Here is a 16,100-nt window from a genome sequence, read left to right on the forward strand (position 1 = left end):
TTTTTTGCACACAGGCTGGCTCTGCCTGCTGCGCTGCCTGCACATTCAATGTCCTCGGCGTTGCGAAATCAGTGCATATTCGCGCCTAATTATAGAAAAAAGAAAAAGAAACAAAGTAGCCGGGCTGCATCCAGACACTTAGCTGCCGTCGGGGGCTGCATGCAGTCGACTCAACCTCTCTACGGATAGTTTTTAATGTTTATAAGAAAATAACTACTCAGTATTCTGATTGAGTATAATTTTCGGGACAATTAGGGCAGGATTCGGGATTCGGGACAACTGCTTGGATATCGGGACTGTCCCGAATTTTTCGGGACGTCTGGTCACCCTAGCTGACCGCATCCATGTCTGTATGGCGGAGAGAGCGGAGAGGCAAGCTACAGGTCGGGCGTATGATCCTGTCTTAGACCCTGACCACTGCAGTCCAAACTCTTCCGTATGTCCCTAGAAAGACTCCAATATCATGACCAAGTGGTCACAGTGCTCTTGGCAGCTGGGGGTCCAGCACCATGATGGTGTTCCCGAGTTGTGGTTCTGTTGGGTCCCTATGCAACTGGGAGCGTCATTTGTGTCGACCAGCCATAAACGCTACAGTAGGTCAAATTCAAGACTCTTTTCCTCAGTGGTTCCATGTTGGTGGAATGAGTTGCCCAGTGCTCTCTCTTTCTCAAGTGGCTTATTGCTTTTCTAAAATGGTTACTACACTACAAGATTTCATTAAAAAAAGGCACAGCGAGAAATGTAACGATTTATTCATAGATAATCATTCTTCCACCAAGAAATGTATTTCCTCTATCAGAATGGTTGCCATGCAACGTTGAGATGCAGCAACTCTGACTTTTGTATCAAGTTGTGGTAGCGCAATAACGAAATGCAGTCAGCGTGTGGGGTTGTGCTGGATTATACAATGGCATTGAACGCAGTTCAGCCGATCATAATTAAGGACCGGAACTATCCGTTTTAGAAAAAGCTAATAAGCTGCTTTCAGGTCCTGACACACGGTGGCCCTCTGGTCCGTAAGCAGCAGAGTGTTGGGCTCCAGGTGTTCATGGCTGTGGCTTCCGCCCGGCCTGCTCTTGTCCACAGCAAGTGGTTTTACTCAGTAATCTTCAGCTGCCAGGGTGATGTCATGCTCCTCGGAGTAGGCAGCTGTGGATGACCCCCCCCCCCCCCCCCTCTCTCTCTCTCTCTCTCGCTCCAATGTCCTCCATTGCCTTATGCACTTGCTGTTTTTTCTCCTTGTAGGCCCATTGATTACTAGCGGCGCTGCCAAGACAAAGCTCTGACTCAGTACCGCGTTTTATATTACATCACAGGGGTCATCCAGATTCCTCTCGTTCCCATGTTCAGCTCTAACACCCAACTGTCCTTTGCTCTGACCACTCACTCTGTTATCTCTCTTTCTGTTTTTTCTTCTTGCCTTCATCAACATCCTCTCCGCTGCAGCCCTGCAGGTCCTGCTGGACCAGTCTACCAAGGCCAACTCGCCACTCAAGGGCCACGAGAGGACAGTCCAGTACCTACAGAGACTGGGTGAGATCTGCACAGATGCTTTTTAGATACACACACACACACACACACACACACACACACACACACACACACACACACACACACACACATAGACTCACACTTCCTCCTGCCTCTGGTCATGTTTGTTTACACCGCGCACAAGCACGCTGTGTATCCCACAAATAAACACAGACGACCTTGAGTTCTCTCCGTTCCTCCCTCGTTTCTGCCAACTCTGCGTTCAGACCTGCGTTCACTCAGCCTATTTATTTCCCCAGTGTGGGCATTTTGTTTGAATGGCTATTAAATGCTGTGGAATAGGTTGTTGTTGTTGGCTCAGTGTTTCTTGGTATTAGCTTACCTAAATATTATAACCTCCCCTACAGTGTATAAATAATTATAATATAGAAACACTATGGTACCAATATTGCACCAAATCAGCATTGGTATCACCATTTTATTAAGGAGAACAGGAAGTTATTATTATTATTATTATTATTATTATTATTATTATTATATTAGTAAATATCCAGACCGGTATTTGGAACGTTTGAATAATGGGGCTACAGTAGTCAAAAGTGTCTTCCAGCAGATTTTCAGAGTTTTTTCAGTACTAAAAACAATCTAGGTCCATGGTTCTCAACCTTTTTTCAGTGATGTACCCCCTGTGAAATATTTTTTCAGCCAAGTACCCCCTAACCAGCGCACAAGAATTATGCTTCAAACACGACTCCATCGTTTAAGTTTTGACAGTGATTGACAGGTGATGGCGGGTGGCATGTGACAGGTCGGGTCGAAAAATCCTGGTATGAGGGGGTCTCTGGGTTTTTAGGATAATGAAATTGAATAGCCTACTGAAATATAAAATTAATTTTATGAACTTATATTTTCCTGAAATATTTATTAAATAATTGTAAAGTATTTTTGCATGGATTCTACTTTTTAAATATATGTGTATTTTATTTGTTTCATGTATTAGTACTAGCATTGATTTTATTTAGATTTTTAAAGAATTAAAATATAAAAAGCTTATTATAAAAATTCTTATATTTTGACATGTATCTCACCACAGCAAGCACATATGAATCTACATGCATTTCATGTGTGTGCAGACTGTCCTGAATCTGGCAATATCATTGCCATGGTGGAGGGATTCTCTGGGGCTGAGCAATTTACAGACATATGTGGTGTGCGCCTTACAGAAATAAATGCCATTTTTTTATTTAGTGATTAAAAATGACCTTTCTGCGCTCCATATCTGTGACAACTGATCTGACCTGACTTGACCCGAGTTTACGTGTTAGCCTGTGCCTATAGTGTCTGCACCTATGATTCTCTACAACTTTTTACTGCATTGCCATGAACAAAGTAAAGGCAAAAAAGGTGTTTCTTTGTCGAACAAATTAGGATGCAATGTGAGCCTTGAATTGGATGCCATGCAGGAATTTGCTAGGATCTAAAAACCGGATTATGAACATTCTTTGCCATATAGAAACACACAATAGCGTTGGATTATAAACACTTCGTCTGTTTTATAACCCAGAAGGATGTACTTGGTATCAAATGATAGCGCTGTGTCTCCTTTTTCATCTGACATGCGTGGCATATCTATGCGATCACAGGTCCGCGAGTAATTCAAAGGAGAGTAATGGGTGTGCAGTGTTGGTTTTTGTACATGACGCTATTATTTTGTAGTCACTTCGTCTGTTTTCATAAGCCAGAAGGATCGATATACATGGTACCAATGGATAGCCCTGTGTTTCCTCTTTCATCTGATATGCTTGCCATATCTATGCGTTCACGGGTTCGCGAGTAATTCAAACGAGAGTAATGGGTGCGCAGGTGACCGCAGAGAAGTATAGACTGTAAATATGATGCAATTTAATTTAATTTCATGATTTTGTTTTTTATTTACATACTTTAACGTACAGACAAGTGCGTGGGCCTCGTTGGAAAGCCCCACTTCTGCTCTGTCACGCAATAACAGATTCATCTCGCTGCGATGAACAGTTGCGGAGCAATGGAACAGAGAAGAAAGAGTGTGTTTTTTGACACACTTTGCGTCAATTTGGTTCTAAGAGTTAAAATCTCACGTACCCCCTGGAGTGCCTTCACGTACCCCCAGGGGTACTGCGTACCCCCATTTGAGAACCACTGATCTAGGTGATGCCATTGACGATTTCCACTTAACAAGCCAGCACATAAGACATGCTCTAATAATTCAAGCAGATGGTTTGCTGTTAAAATGATTCTGTCACAGAATCAGAATTGGAAGGGCATAGCCTACTAATACGCTCTCTTGTGTTGTGGATAGCTATGTTTGGTATGGCTTAGAGCTAGAGGAAACTTCACTGACACGTGGGTATACAGCAGTAATTGTGAGCCTGGCTATTATTAAAAGTTTTAATACAAATTTAATCCGAGCATTCCTTATTTTCTCTGGCCCTCCAGAGGCATTATGAAAGTCAAGTTGAGCAGGGGCTTTAGATAGTGTTTGGGCCTGCATGCCTGTCGCCTGCCTGTTACAACAGTTTAATATTCGTAGTGCTTATATCGTATAATGAATCTGGGTCTGGATCCACTGGGCAAAGGATCAAGGGGAACGTTTTTTGAAAGCAGTAGTGCCTCTAAGCTGTATGACATTGCCAACTTGGATGCAGCAGCCTCAACAATGAGCACATATGCACAGCCATCACAAACAGACTCGCATTTCTTATTCATCCCAAAACGCCGCACATGAGCCTGACCTAATTATTTTTTACTGTGTATTTCTTCAGGGGTGGAAAACATTGGCATCATTTTTGAGTTCTCTCCTTGGGTGTTGAAAACCTGCCCCGAGGATGGCCTAAAGGTAAAAGAATGAGATCATTGAACATGGTGATGATATGAGCTACAAAGAGCAGAGAGAATCACAAAAGCATAATATACTACTAATTTTCCATTTTACCAGGAGGTTTTCCTATTTTAAGAATATAAGCCCCAACTTTATATCTTATGATTGAATTTCACTGTCGTGAAGTTATGATCGCAATACCTTTTGTTCTTATTCATTAGTTTTACCATCACTCCAGTAGATTAACTGCAAAATTACAGCTGTAGTACATGTGTACACATGTCTCACTTGTCCATGCATGTGCTCTTGGGTCAGATCTTCACTGAGGACCTTCCAGAGGTGGAGGCACTGCCCAGAGACAAAGTGCTCAACTTCCTGAAAGAGGGCTTCAAGGAGCTGGCCGTGCCCTACCTGGAGCACATCATCCACGTGTGGGAGGAGACAGGCCCCGAGTTCCACAACGTGCTCATCCTGCTATACCTGGACCGCGTGCAGGCTCTCATGAAGGAGTACCTCAACTCTCTGCCTGAGGGTAAGAGCTCCAAGGAGATTCAACACTTGAACCTGAACCTTTTTATCAATATTCATCCGATTGTCTCACCTCTTAACTCTGCTGATTTCTGTTGATCTCTCTCTCTCTCTCGCTCTCTCGCTCTCATCCTCTATCCTCTGTTCTCATCTCTCTCTTGCCCCTGCCTCTGGTGTGTAGGAGTGTCTGCGGTAGCAGCAGGAATGGAGGAAGGCCAGCTCGGGGAGTTTAGAAACAAGCTGCTCGACTTCCTGGAGATTTCCTGCAACTATGAGCCTGCACGACTCATCAGCGACTTTCCTTTTGATGGTGAGTCATGGGTGGCCCCCAAGTAGCTCAGTGCAGAGATCCATTGTTAATGAGTTTCACACGCTTATCTAGTGTTTACTTTTGGCTGTGAATGATGGACAGAGAGGTCACATTAACTTAGAGACCTTACAAATAAAAGCCTGGTGGTGGACTACATACTATAGTATGAAACATGTAAATCATCAACATCACTGTGCCATATCATACATCATACTCTACGAGTGTAATTTGCTAATCAGTGGTTCTCAAACTGTGGTACGGACTCTCTCTAGTGGTACTCTGGGAATCGCCGATATTTTATTATTAGGCCAGAAAGAGGAACAACATGATCATGGTGAAATCCCTGCCCTGGCCACAGGGAAGAGTCATGTGTCATTCAAGAAGCTTTATTGTCATTCCCACATTTTCATGTAGAAGCGAAATGTAGTACTCAGGTCCCAGTTGATTAAACAAAGCACCCCCCCCCCCCCCCCCAATAAATATAAATAAAAATAATAAAATAATTAAAAATAGTAAACAAATATATTCAATTAATTATGGAAGAAAGAAATATTCTCTATGTTGCAGTATGCGCAGTGAATGACATCAGTGTTCAGGGTGCTCAAGTCCATGAGTAAGTTCATGACTGAAGTGCAGTGTTTCAGGAGCAGTCTATGGTCAGATCAGAGCAGAGTCATGTGGACTAAACAGCTAAACAGAGGGCTCATGACGATTAACATTCATCAAGCTCCTTTTCCCTTTATAAAGTTTCTTATTTGTCATTATCTGCACGATAAGCATGAGGCATTCATTATTAGTAACAAAATGGCTGGGTTTTAATAAAAGTAATACATATTTTCCATATAAAAGCATATTTTTGATTCACATTAGATTAGATTTGATTAGATTCAGCTTTATTGTCATTGTGCAGTGTACAAGTACAATGCCAACAAAATGCAGTTTGCGTCTAACCAGAAGTACAAAAAAGCAGTGCAAAAGTGCAATGCAAATGCAAATTATAGACAGGTGGTGCATAGGCAGGACAAGAATATAGTGCAGTGTAGACAGTAGTATGCAGTTAGTTTACAGAAGGTGGTTTAGAGTAATATAGATTACATATAAATATGTGCAGTGCATAATGTATTTACTATGTTCATGAAAATGTTGTGTGTCATAATGCAAGAGGTCCTGAGATTAAAATTGTTCTGTGTGTGTGTGTGTGTGTCTGTGTGTGTGTCTGTGTGTGTGTCTGTGTGTGTGTGTGTGTGTGTGTGTGTGTGTGTGTGTGTGTGTGTGTGTGTGTCTGTGTCAGGTCTGCTTGAGGAGCGAGCACTGTTACTGGGCCGCATGGGCAAGCACGAACAGGCCCTCTTCATCTACGTCCACATCCTGAACGACACGCGCATGGCTGAGGAGTAAGTAGCCAAGCACTCTCCAACCTGCCCCCATCACTGTCATCAGGAGGCCTCATCCATTAGTGTACAGTCAAAACAAAACCATATTAATACCGTATTAACTGCCCCCGTGTATTACCGGTAACCTCATAGCTGAAGAAATTTTGCAAAATCATTGTATAAACCACAGCTAATAGTTGGAAAATTACGGTACCCAGCATGGCCGCTGTCATTGTGTGGTCATCTGCCACGCTGACCATAGAAAGTTCTTCTTGTTGTGACTGAAGTTTGCCCTGCCATGTCCATACCTCCCTTTGTCTTTTCCCACAGATACTGTCACAAGCATTACGACAAGCTAACAGACGGGAATAAGGATGTGAGTACTGTGGCTTGGAGCATTGTACACTTTTTATAATTTATATGTTTTATATTTTCATATATATATATTTATATTTTATATTATTTAAGGCATTCAGTATCCGAAGTACAACTTTTATCTCATTTGTGTACTTTAAAGGTGCCATGTGTAAGAATTGAGGTAAAAATATCCAAAAAATTAGCTGCACGCATCATAAGAATGAGAAGAAATAAGGGTGATGATGTCATTAAAAAATTGACAAGGCATAATGCTGCAGAGATATCAACCTGAATTAGCATGCTAAATTACTAGCCACAGCCCGACAGGTGTCATAATACCAGTTTCGGCCATGGGAGACGGTATGTGGGCGACATAACAGCCAGCCAAACTGCAATACATTTGTCTCGGTTGCTACTCTAGGGTAGACCAACTCACTTTCTGGAGGTATACTGCCCCCATCTTTTATGGAATGTGGAGTATGAATTGATTTTTTGGCGGACATTACATATGGCACCTTTAAAATATATTGTCTAAACTTCAACCTTTTGAAAAATTTTTCTTGTTGTTTTGTAAGTGTATGTTATTCATGTGGTGCGATGGTGGCATTGTTTCATAATGACTGAATGGCAATATCGGTTGCTGTTGAGATAACTATATTGAGATAACTAACAAAATATTTCAAAAATGTATTTGGATTAACTGCACCAAATTGAGCGAACAAGCTACAACAACAAAACACCATAATAAAAAATACTTTCACTTCCTACCTAACCGGTGTCACGCTTCATGTGTTTACCTGTGTGTGTGTTTGTCTATGCAGGTCTACCTGTCCCTGCTGCGCATGTACCTGTCCCCTCCAGACGTCCACTGCCTCGGCCCCATCAAGATGGAGCTGTCAGAGCCTCAGACCAACCTGCAGGCGGCGCTCCATGTTCTGGAGCTGCACCACAGCAAGCTGAACACCACCAAGGTGAGAGCATGCCCAGTACATACCCACCATGATGATCCACCATGTTTAACACCACCAAGGTGAGAGCATGATCATCACACACCCAGATCTACCATGTTAAACACCACCAAGGTGAGCGCATGATCATCACATACCCAGATCTACCATGATAAACACCACCAATGTGAGAGCATGCCCATCACACCCCCAGATCCACCATGATGCATTAATCAGGGAAAGAGAGGATCTTACACAAACTGAGTTTCCATCCAATTCACTACCATATTTTTAGCGTGTTTATGAAGGTACAGCCAAAGAAAATATGAGACTTTACACATTTCCACCTGCGATCGCATCATATTCCATTTATGATCGCATCGTGGGGCAATAGCCGTCAGTTAAAAACCTGAGGTTGTCCAGGGCAGCTCTTATGGAGGCATCTAATCACAAACAAACCTGTTTACATCATCCTTGACATTTTACCCTCTGTGTCAACCATTTCCCAAGAATCTTTCATAAAGTCTTATTGTATTAAGTCGTGTTCTGCACAAAGTGTATTTACATAACCTTATTGTACCATTTTTACAAACATATCATATATTCTTATCATATATTAAGTATTGTCACATAATAAACTCAAAGGTGTATTCTTATCATATATTAAGTATTGTCACATAATAAACTCAAAGGTGTATATCCGTGAAAAGCAGGGACACATCAGAGCTTCATTTTAAATGTTCAGAGACAGTAGACTTCTGGAAACATTTACAATTAGCTCTCTATGAAACAAACATGTTTTATCAAACCAGTCAGGTTTTCGCAAGATGTATCATAACCTTCGTATGCTTTGTGGTGGTCACTATATATTTTTATTTGTCTTCTGGATAAACAACACACACATGTTATGCTCTGTGGTTGGTTATGTCAATAGTCAAAAGTTTGGCCTGCAGAGAACCCAAGGGAGGGCCTTTCCTCACATTATGATTGCTTGTTCAGTGTTTAATGTCCCTTGCTCCATAAAAATGCCTTATTTTACAAGCTGGACTTTTCTTCAAGCTGGTTTGGAGGATCCATGTGCCCCCCCCCCCCTCTTTAGTCATGGATACAATTTATTTTCACGAAATGGTTCACATATATTTAAAATTTTCCTTAGTTAACTTGATTTAAGATTTTGAGTTTTTCGAGAGTTTTCAAACTTTCAGAACAAGTGTTTGTTTTTTCGTCGAGAGCTTTTTTGGAATGATGCAATAGCATGGAATCAGAGCCATTGTCTCTCCGCTCTCTGTGACTTCATTGAGCTGAATAATGAAAGCATTGCGCTGTGCGGTCTGAAGTGTGTAGAGTGGGACTTCCCTGGGTCCTTCCTCTCTCCGTCCCCTCCCTTATTTGCCGCACCGTGTCTGGTCTTTTATTTCCCTTGGCGGAGGGCCCGGGGGCCGGGGTAGTGCCAGCGGTGCGGAACAGAGCAGAGCCACAACAGAGTACCGTCCACAGCAGGGACTCCAGCACACGTCAGGCCACACTGCAGGCCTGATGCACAGCCCACACGCCAACCCAATACACACACAGTACCACATCAACACACATATATGCTCATACACACACACACACACACACACACACACACATACCCAGTGCCTTATGTCAGAATCTCCTTTTCTTCACATCTCCGTTGTCTGTCTGTCTGCCTGTCTGCCTCCCGACTTTTCACTTTGTTCTCTGTTCTGTAGATGGTCTTCCACTCATTTGTGTTGCTCTGTCATGCCTCAATCATTCCCCCTCATTTGGCATTCTGCTTTCTTGTTTATTTGGCCGAATAAAAGCCGATGCCCCCCCCCCCCCCCCTTTACAAAGTCTTTATTTGGATGGGGAACACACAGCTCTACTAGCGTCTACTAGTGTCCACTACATGTGTTGGGCTGGTGTCATTATTACTGCATTATGAAATTATTTCTGCTGCAACGAGGAGGTTGATGAGGTTTTTTGAACTGTTGGTGGGTAGGAGAACCAACTGCCGTGCACATCACAGAGTTGGGGATGTTTGTGTTCTCCAGCCTGTGCAAACTGGCGAAGCAGTGTCACATTTTTCTGCAATCGTTTGTTTTTGTCTACCTTGTCTCACCCTATATGCCTCCACTTTGTCACTCCCCTGTTATGGGTGCAGGCCATCAACCTGCTCCCAGCAAACACCCAGATCAATGAGATCCGTGTGTTTCTGGAGAGCGTGCTGGAGGAGAAGGCCCAGATGAAACGCTACAACCAGGTGCTCAAGAGTCTGCTGCAGGCCGAGTTCCTACGGGTAAGCACTTTGGATTAGGGCCGTGCTATTAATCAAATTAATCGTCAGTTATAACAATCATGAAAACGTCATCCAGAGCACACCTTTGTTTTACATTGGTAGCTTTTATATATTATCTTTTCTGCATGTGTTTTATCTTTTTTTTTTTAAGTTTAGAAAATGGAAGAGGTTTTCGAAATCATCGGGTAATCGTGTTAAATAATCGTGATCTCAACATTGACCGATTTAATTATGATTATGAGTTTTGTATTGTTTTGTGTAAAAGACATTCAGCTAAAAAGGGTGCATGCAGTTGAAAGGGTGTCTGTGTTTATCTATGTATGCAGGTGCAGGAGGAGAGGATCTTCCATCAGCAGGTGAAATGTGTAATAACTGAGGAAAAGACCTGCAGAGTTTGCAAGAAGAAAATTGGGAATAGGTAAATACTTTGAAATGCATGCTCAAGTCAGACGTGATTTATAGGATTCATGATCTCAATATCAACATTGCATCAACAGGCATAATTATTTCTTTCTTTATTTCTTTATATTATTTAGCACATTTGAAAAGATCGCATAAATACAGAGAAATGACCGTTAAAAAAAAACAGTGCAGGGAGAGGCAGAAAGCCCAAACAGGCTTATATGAAGCCTCTACCTAAAAATAAACCATTGCTTAAGTTTAAATAAAACAAACACAAATACATCATATAAACTTTCTAAAAATAGTGCACATTTATCCTTTTATCCATTTATTCCTGATTGACTTTAAATTGAATACTTGTTTATAAAGGATTTATATGATGCCATTTAGTTTTATTCCCTGAATGCTCTGAACATTCTCCAATTACTGTACATGTTGCATAGCCATCATTACACTAACAGGAATACAACCATAGCTGTAACCAACAATCTGAGAGTCAGGACCCCTATGTCACCTTTGAGAACTCCCTTGCTTACAGACACTGCACTGTATTGGCTTACCTTATCGCTTTATCATAATCCAAAATGTCAGTTTTCTCTCACTTTAGCCTTTTGTCAGAAAACAGATCCGTGATTGCAGTTTAACCATAGCTGCCCTTAAAATTTGGCAAGTGACTGCAACATGAAACTAGCCTGACGAGCCAGACCCACATTAAAATGTAGGGTCTGGGCACTCACCGTTCGCAGTGCTCAGTCCGAGGGGCGGGATAATCGGTTGTCTTTCAAATTACCTCTGCATGCAATAGGACAGCGCTATGAGTCCCATGCGTTTCCCACCAGCGAAGCTAGTTGGCTAGTTCAAACTTTTGCCAACTTAATAAAAGCTTAACTTGTGTCACACTGTTCGCCAACAGCAACATCCATCTTATTTGTCTTCAAGTAGCAGGGATTTCAAGCCAAACCGTTACAACTCTGCCATCAATCATTATGTTAAGCCCGCCTAACGACTCTATACACGATTTGGTTGGCCTCATAGAAGTTTAATTTTTCGAACTCACAAGCCAACGGAGAGTTGCTAGACTAGCCCTAGGCTAACATGAAACTGCATTAAACCCCCAAGGTTTAATTAATACCGCGACGGTATCAGAATCAGGGCAGACACACAATGTAGTTGCAGTTGCTTTTTAAATAATCCTGCAACGTAACCTCCCCTGCTGGCTGCCGCTCACATTGCAATTTAACAATAAGTAGCCTAAAACTAGTCAGAGCTTATTATGGCCCGTCTAGTTTCACTTCACATATTATATATTGTACTGATGTAGCCTATTTAAAACATTAACTTTCTTCTCAGTGTTTCCTCTTTATTTAGCGGTGCCACTGCTTCAGAATTAGGGGAGACGCAAAATATTGTCATAAGCATAGTAGGCTGCCGCCACTGTTAAAAAAAATCTAGCGGAAACACTGGGCTCAGGATGGTTTGAGGTGTGGTTTATGATGTACCTTGTAGAATCTGTTTGACGTATAATAATAATAAAAAAGTGATATCAAAAACATTTGAGTAGATGATTGCAGTCTGTCAACAGTTTTGTACGTGTCAGACTTTGTTGCTTTGGTTGATCTGTGTTCTTGTAAAACTGCCATATAAAAGCAGCACAGATTCTTTGTGTTCATTTCCATTGTATGGGTGGATAGGGAGATAGTGCTTGCACACACTGTGGCAATAACCAAATTATTATTAGTTGTCTTTTTAAAATCTCTTGTTATCAAGGGCGTTTTATTTTCTGTGGAGTCGGAGACAGACCGTACATATTACAAACAAGGTGAAGGTCATGTGGTCCGTGACAAGTCTTGGGCTGAGAGAGTCTGGCATGAGCAGATAAAAAGGGTCAGAATGAGGCCAGCTCTTTGAAAAGGTTATGACAGTTTCTCAGATGATCAAAACAGATGGTGAGATAGAAAAATCTAAGTTCAATGTGACCAAAGTTTAGTCTCACAAGGATTTCTGTTGGGCATTTGAGCACACAAAGGATTTGCGACTTATTTGCTTATAGCAATCCCACAATCCCATTTATCTGCTCGCCTTATTATTTCTCAAACTCATACATGCGGAAAGCTCTGTTGGTATCAAAAATAGCCTTAGTTGCTGATATGGCTTTAAACTAAACAAACAAACAAACTTTTAGTATCAGAAGAACATGACTTACAGGGAGGCTACACCGAGCACGTAACTGAAGCGTTCCATTCGCACGCTACTGAAGTGTTCCACTGCACACTACAATTCTGTATTGTTTACAATTCTGTAATCAATTCTGTATATATTGAGTGGGCGGTGGTAGTGTAGTGGTTAAGGAGCTGGGCTAGCGTGCAGTAGCCTGAAAGTTGTCGGTTCAATTCCCGGCTTCCACCGTTGTGCCCTTGAGCAAGGCACTTAACCCCAAGTTGCTCCGGGGACAATGTGATCCCTTGTAATATAGCTGACATATGTAAGTCACTTCGGTCAAGAAGTGTCTGCTAAATGTAATGTAATGTAATGTAATATTGTTTTATATATATGTATTTGTCTAAACATTCATCTATCTCTCACCCACTTGCATCCACAGTGCCTTTGCCCGGTATCCTAACGGTGTGGTGGTGCATTACTTCTGCTGCAAGGACCGCAGTGTGTGCCCCACAGAGCAGTGATGTCCATGTTGCCTGGCAGGCAGGCACACCAGTGACACGGACGCACCACATCTCTGCCCCTCACAGAGACCCATGTGGACTTAAGAAGGATGCACAGATCTCACGAAAAACTGAAGCTTTTATAGTGACCCATTCATGTGTGGGGAAATGAAAATATGCCCGGACAACTGAAGGACATGGATCTCAAGCCTTTTGTTAGCCTTCCAGTGACCAGTGCTGGAATGAGCAGAGGGGGAGGGGGACTGGGCACAGAATTTTGTCTGAACTGGAAAGGTAAAGCAGGCAAGCCCAATTCTGACTTTTGAAGAGGGGAAATAGGTCTGCCAGATGCAGTGAGAACATTAACTCTGTGGAGCTTCTTGAAAAATCGACAGACCCAAAAGCACCCCCATCTGTCCTGTGTGTATTTATGCTCGGATGTTCTTAACTCTACATGTCTTGTTTTGCACATTAACACTGTCTGTCAAGCGCCGCAGCGTGTGTACCTTATAAACAAGTGATCTTGTCCTCTCTGCCTGTTCTTCTAGTCTGAGCCCATATTAGCTCAGCTGATGGCCGACAGCATTCGCTTTGGCCTCCGTGTTCTATTTGTATAGCTTTAGGTCTGGCTGTACTGAGCAGCGCCAAGCAGGAAACCTGACACCAGACAGCTTTATCTGCAACTACACAATAGAGACCGCGAGAGGCCCTTCAGAACGGCCCAGAGCTCAGAGCACTGCTGAGTGCACCTCAGGTCCGACCCTGCCCTGCCGCTGTTGCTTACATTTCTTTCTTTCTTTTTTTTTTTTTATACTTTCTTACACACATTTTCCCCCATCTTTATCGAAGTATAGTTTGTTTGCATACACTTTCGTGTTGTACACAGCCTTTGCTGTGTTCAAGCAGAAACACTCTGCAAGCAGCTAAAGTAAACTCTACTGCACAACAGCATGGCACTTTAGGCCTGTGTGTAATATAACTTAATGGTTTTGTATTTATTTGTAACACAAGGATCTAACACCACAAGGGGACAGAAGGTATTAGATAGAACTGATGATTAAGCAGGAATGTTTCGCCTGTAATGATTGGTTGGTTTGGGGAGGGGGGTGGGCCTCAGGGGGCACCAGACCACGGTACTGTCATCAGGAGATGTGGTTTGTCATACTAATCCTGTGCTCAGTTGTTTAGCTTTGGTTGTCCATCTGCGTCCATCTGTTTTTTGTTTTTTTTTTCCCTTCTCGATCTTGACTGTTACTTTTGTTTAACATGGTTTCGCAGACATGCAAAATTCCGCAATTTGTACAGAGATGGTCTCTGAGCGAAAAGATTGTATTTTTAAAACGGAGTTGTAAGCTGTGGCAATTGCTAATAAACTTGCATCATCTTCACACTTCATGAACGGTGTGTTTGAGATTCTCTTCTTGTTGTGAATATCAACCCAGGATGGACACATCTATCCATTTCACTGAGAATTATCAAGGTCCAACTTTACAGAGAAACACAAGTGAAAATAGAGAATCAAACAACCACCAGTGTATGAAAGTTATTTTCAGATTTTATTGTTATTTTTTTTATTGTTATATTGTTTTTTTTTATATATAAATCTTATAAATTCCAGATTGCAAATCATATTTTATATGATTTAATTTAAAAAAATCTCCCATTTGTGCACTTTATTAATGCATTTTTTATTAACCCATTTAATCTCAATGAGGTGTAAGAGTCGTGATGTTTGTCACTAGTGTGGTCCCTGTATGTGCATGAGTAGTTGAGTGCAAGAGCATATGATTCAAGGCTGTAATCATACTTTGAGGGGGACATGCCCCAGACACCACCACCCCACCACACATAAAATGTTAAGCTACAGTAGTATCACTCACTGTTGTCCAAAATAAACACTTGTTACCAACTGGAAAATGGTATGCTAAATGGTTAAGTAACTGAGAGAAAGAGTGCAGAGGTGAGATGATCTGATTACAGAGAATTGCCAGGAAAACGCTGACTTGCCTTACACAGTAATCCACTCCTGAGCCATTTTATGTGAAAGTTGTAGAATACCATGGAATTATGAAATAAGATAAACTAAGATATATGACACATTTTAACATTAAGTTAGTTTTTGCATGTAATCTCAACGAGGGCTAAGAGGCATGGTGTTGATTGGTGTGGTCCCCTATGTGTGTGCGTGACTGAGCAGTTGAGTGCAAGAGCACATGACGTCTTGCCCTTCTTGGTACAGTCCCTTGAGTGCCATCTCTCCAGAGTTGATGCCCTAAGTGCTGTGGTGTATTAGCGGAGGGTTACATATCCTCTAATGGACTTTCACGCTACTCCGCGCCAGCCAGACTATCAAGGCCACAGCCAGCTCTCCACAGAAGTGTTTTCGTCACGGCTACTCCGTCTCCGATGTGACTTGGCCAGGGTTTGCTTCTCCAGCTTCTTGCCAATGTGACAGATATGCCCACCAAAGTGACTGGATGACTAGGTCTTCTCCTGAAGTCAGTCATTGCATTAGAGACTCGAGACTTGCTCTACCGAAAGACCCTGACTTAAACCTGAGTTGATGTTGTGCAATGTGATGAGAATGGATTACAAATGACTACATTTGTAAGAGTGCAAATTATGTCATCCATCCCCTCCCTTCCCTGTTCCCTGTCTCCACAAGTGTATTGTTCTTGGAGGCGCTGTGTGAGTGAAATATGCTGAAGAGTGATAAACAAATGAATTAGGGCTGTTTTCTGTCAGCTGTGGGCAGATGTGGACGGGAAAGTTCTTTCCTGAGAGCTGGAAGAGAAATCAATGAAGGTTGGACTCTGTGGCAGGCCTGTGTGTCAGCATGACCTGTGCAGCCGTAACCTCTGGGGTATTTGGAGCTA

At 42.2% G+C, this 16,100-nt stretch overlaps 1 protein-coding gene across 2 annotated transcripts in view; it reads left to right on the forward strand.

Annotated features, from left to right (window-relative positions):
* The window catches only part of vps39 (VPS39 subunit of HOPS complex), a 42,906-nt gene extending 28,287 nt beyond the window's left edge, over positions 1–14,619 (forward strand). For both annotated transcript variants that reach the window (XM_042071291.1, XM_042071292.1), the window contains exons 15-24: positions 1,447–1,533; positions 4,290–4,363; positions 4,661–4,877; positions 5,055–5,183; positions 6,475–6,577; positions 6,887–6,932; positions 7,735–7,884; positions 10,028–10,162; positions 10,489–10,580; positions 13,164–14,619. In XM_042071291.1, coding sequence (XP_041927225.1) covers positions 1,447–1,533; positions 4,290–4,363; positions 4,661–4,877; positions 5,055–5,183; positions 6,475–6,577; positions 6,887–6,932; positions 7,735–7,884; positions 10,028–10,162; positions 10,489–10,580; positions 13,164–13,245 — 1,115 coding nt within the window. In that variant the 3' untranslated portion in view covers positions 13,246–14,619. The remainder of the gene's footprint in view (positions 1–1,446; positions 1,534–4,289; positions 4,364–4,660; positions 4,878–5,054; positions 5,184–6,474; positions 6,578–6,886; positions 6,933–7,734; positions 7,885–10,027; positions 10,163–10,488; positions 10,581–13,163) is intronic.
* Positions 14,620–16,100: the final 1,481 nt, after the last annotated feature.

This window comes from Alosa sapidissima, chromosome 19 (genome assembly GCF_018492685.1).
Source record: "Alosa sapidissima isolate fAloSap1 chromosome 19, fAloSap1.pri, whole genome shotgun sequence".
NCBI classification, from domain to species: Eukaryota; Metazoa; Chordata; class Actinopteri; order Clupeiformes; family Clupeidae; genus Alosa; species Alosa sapidissima.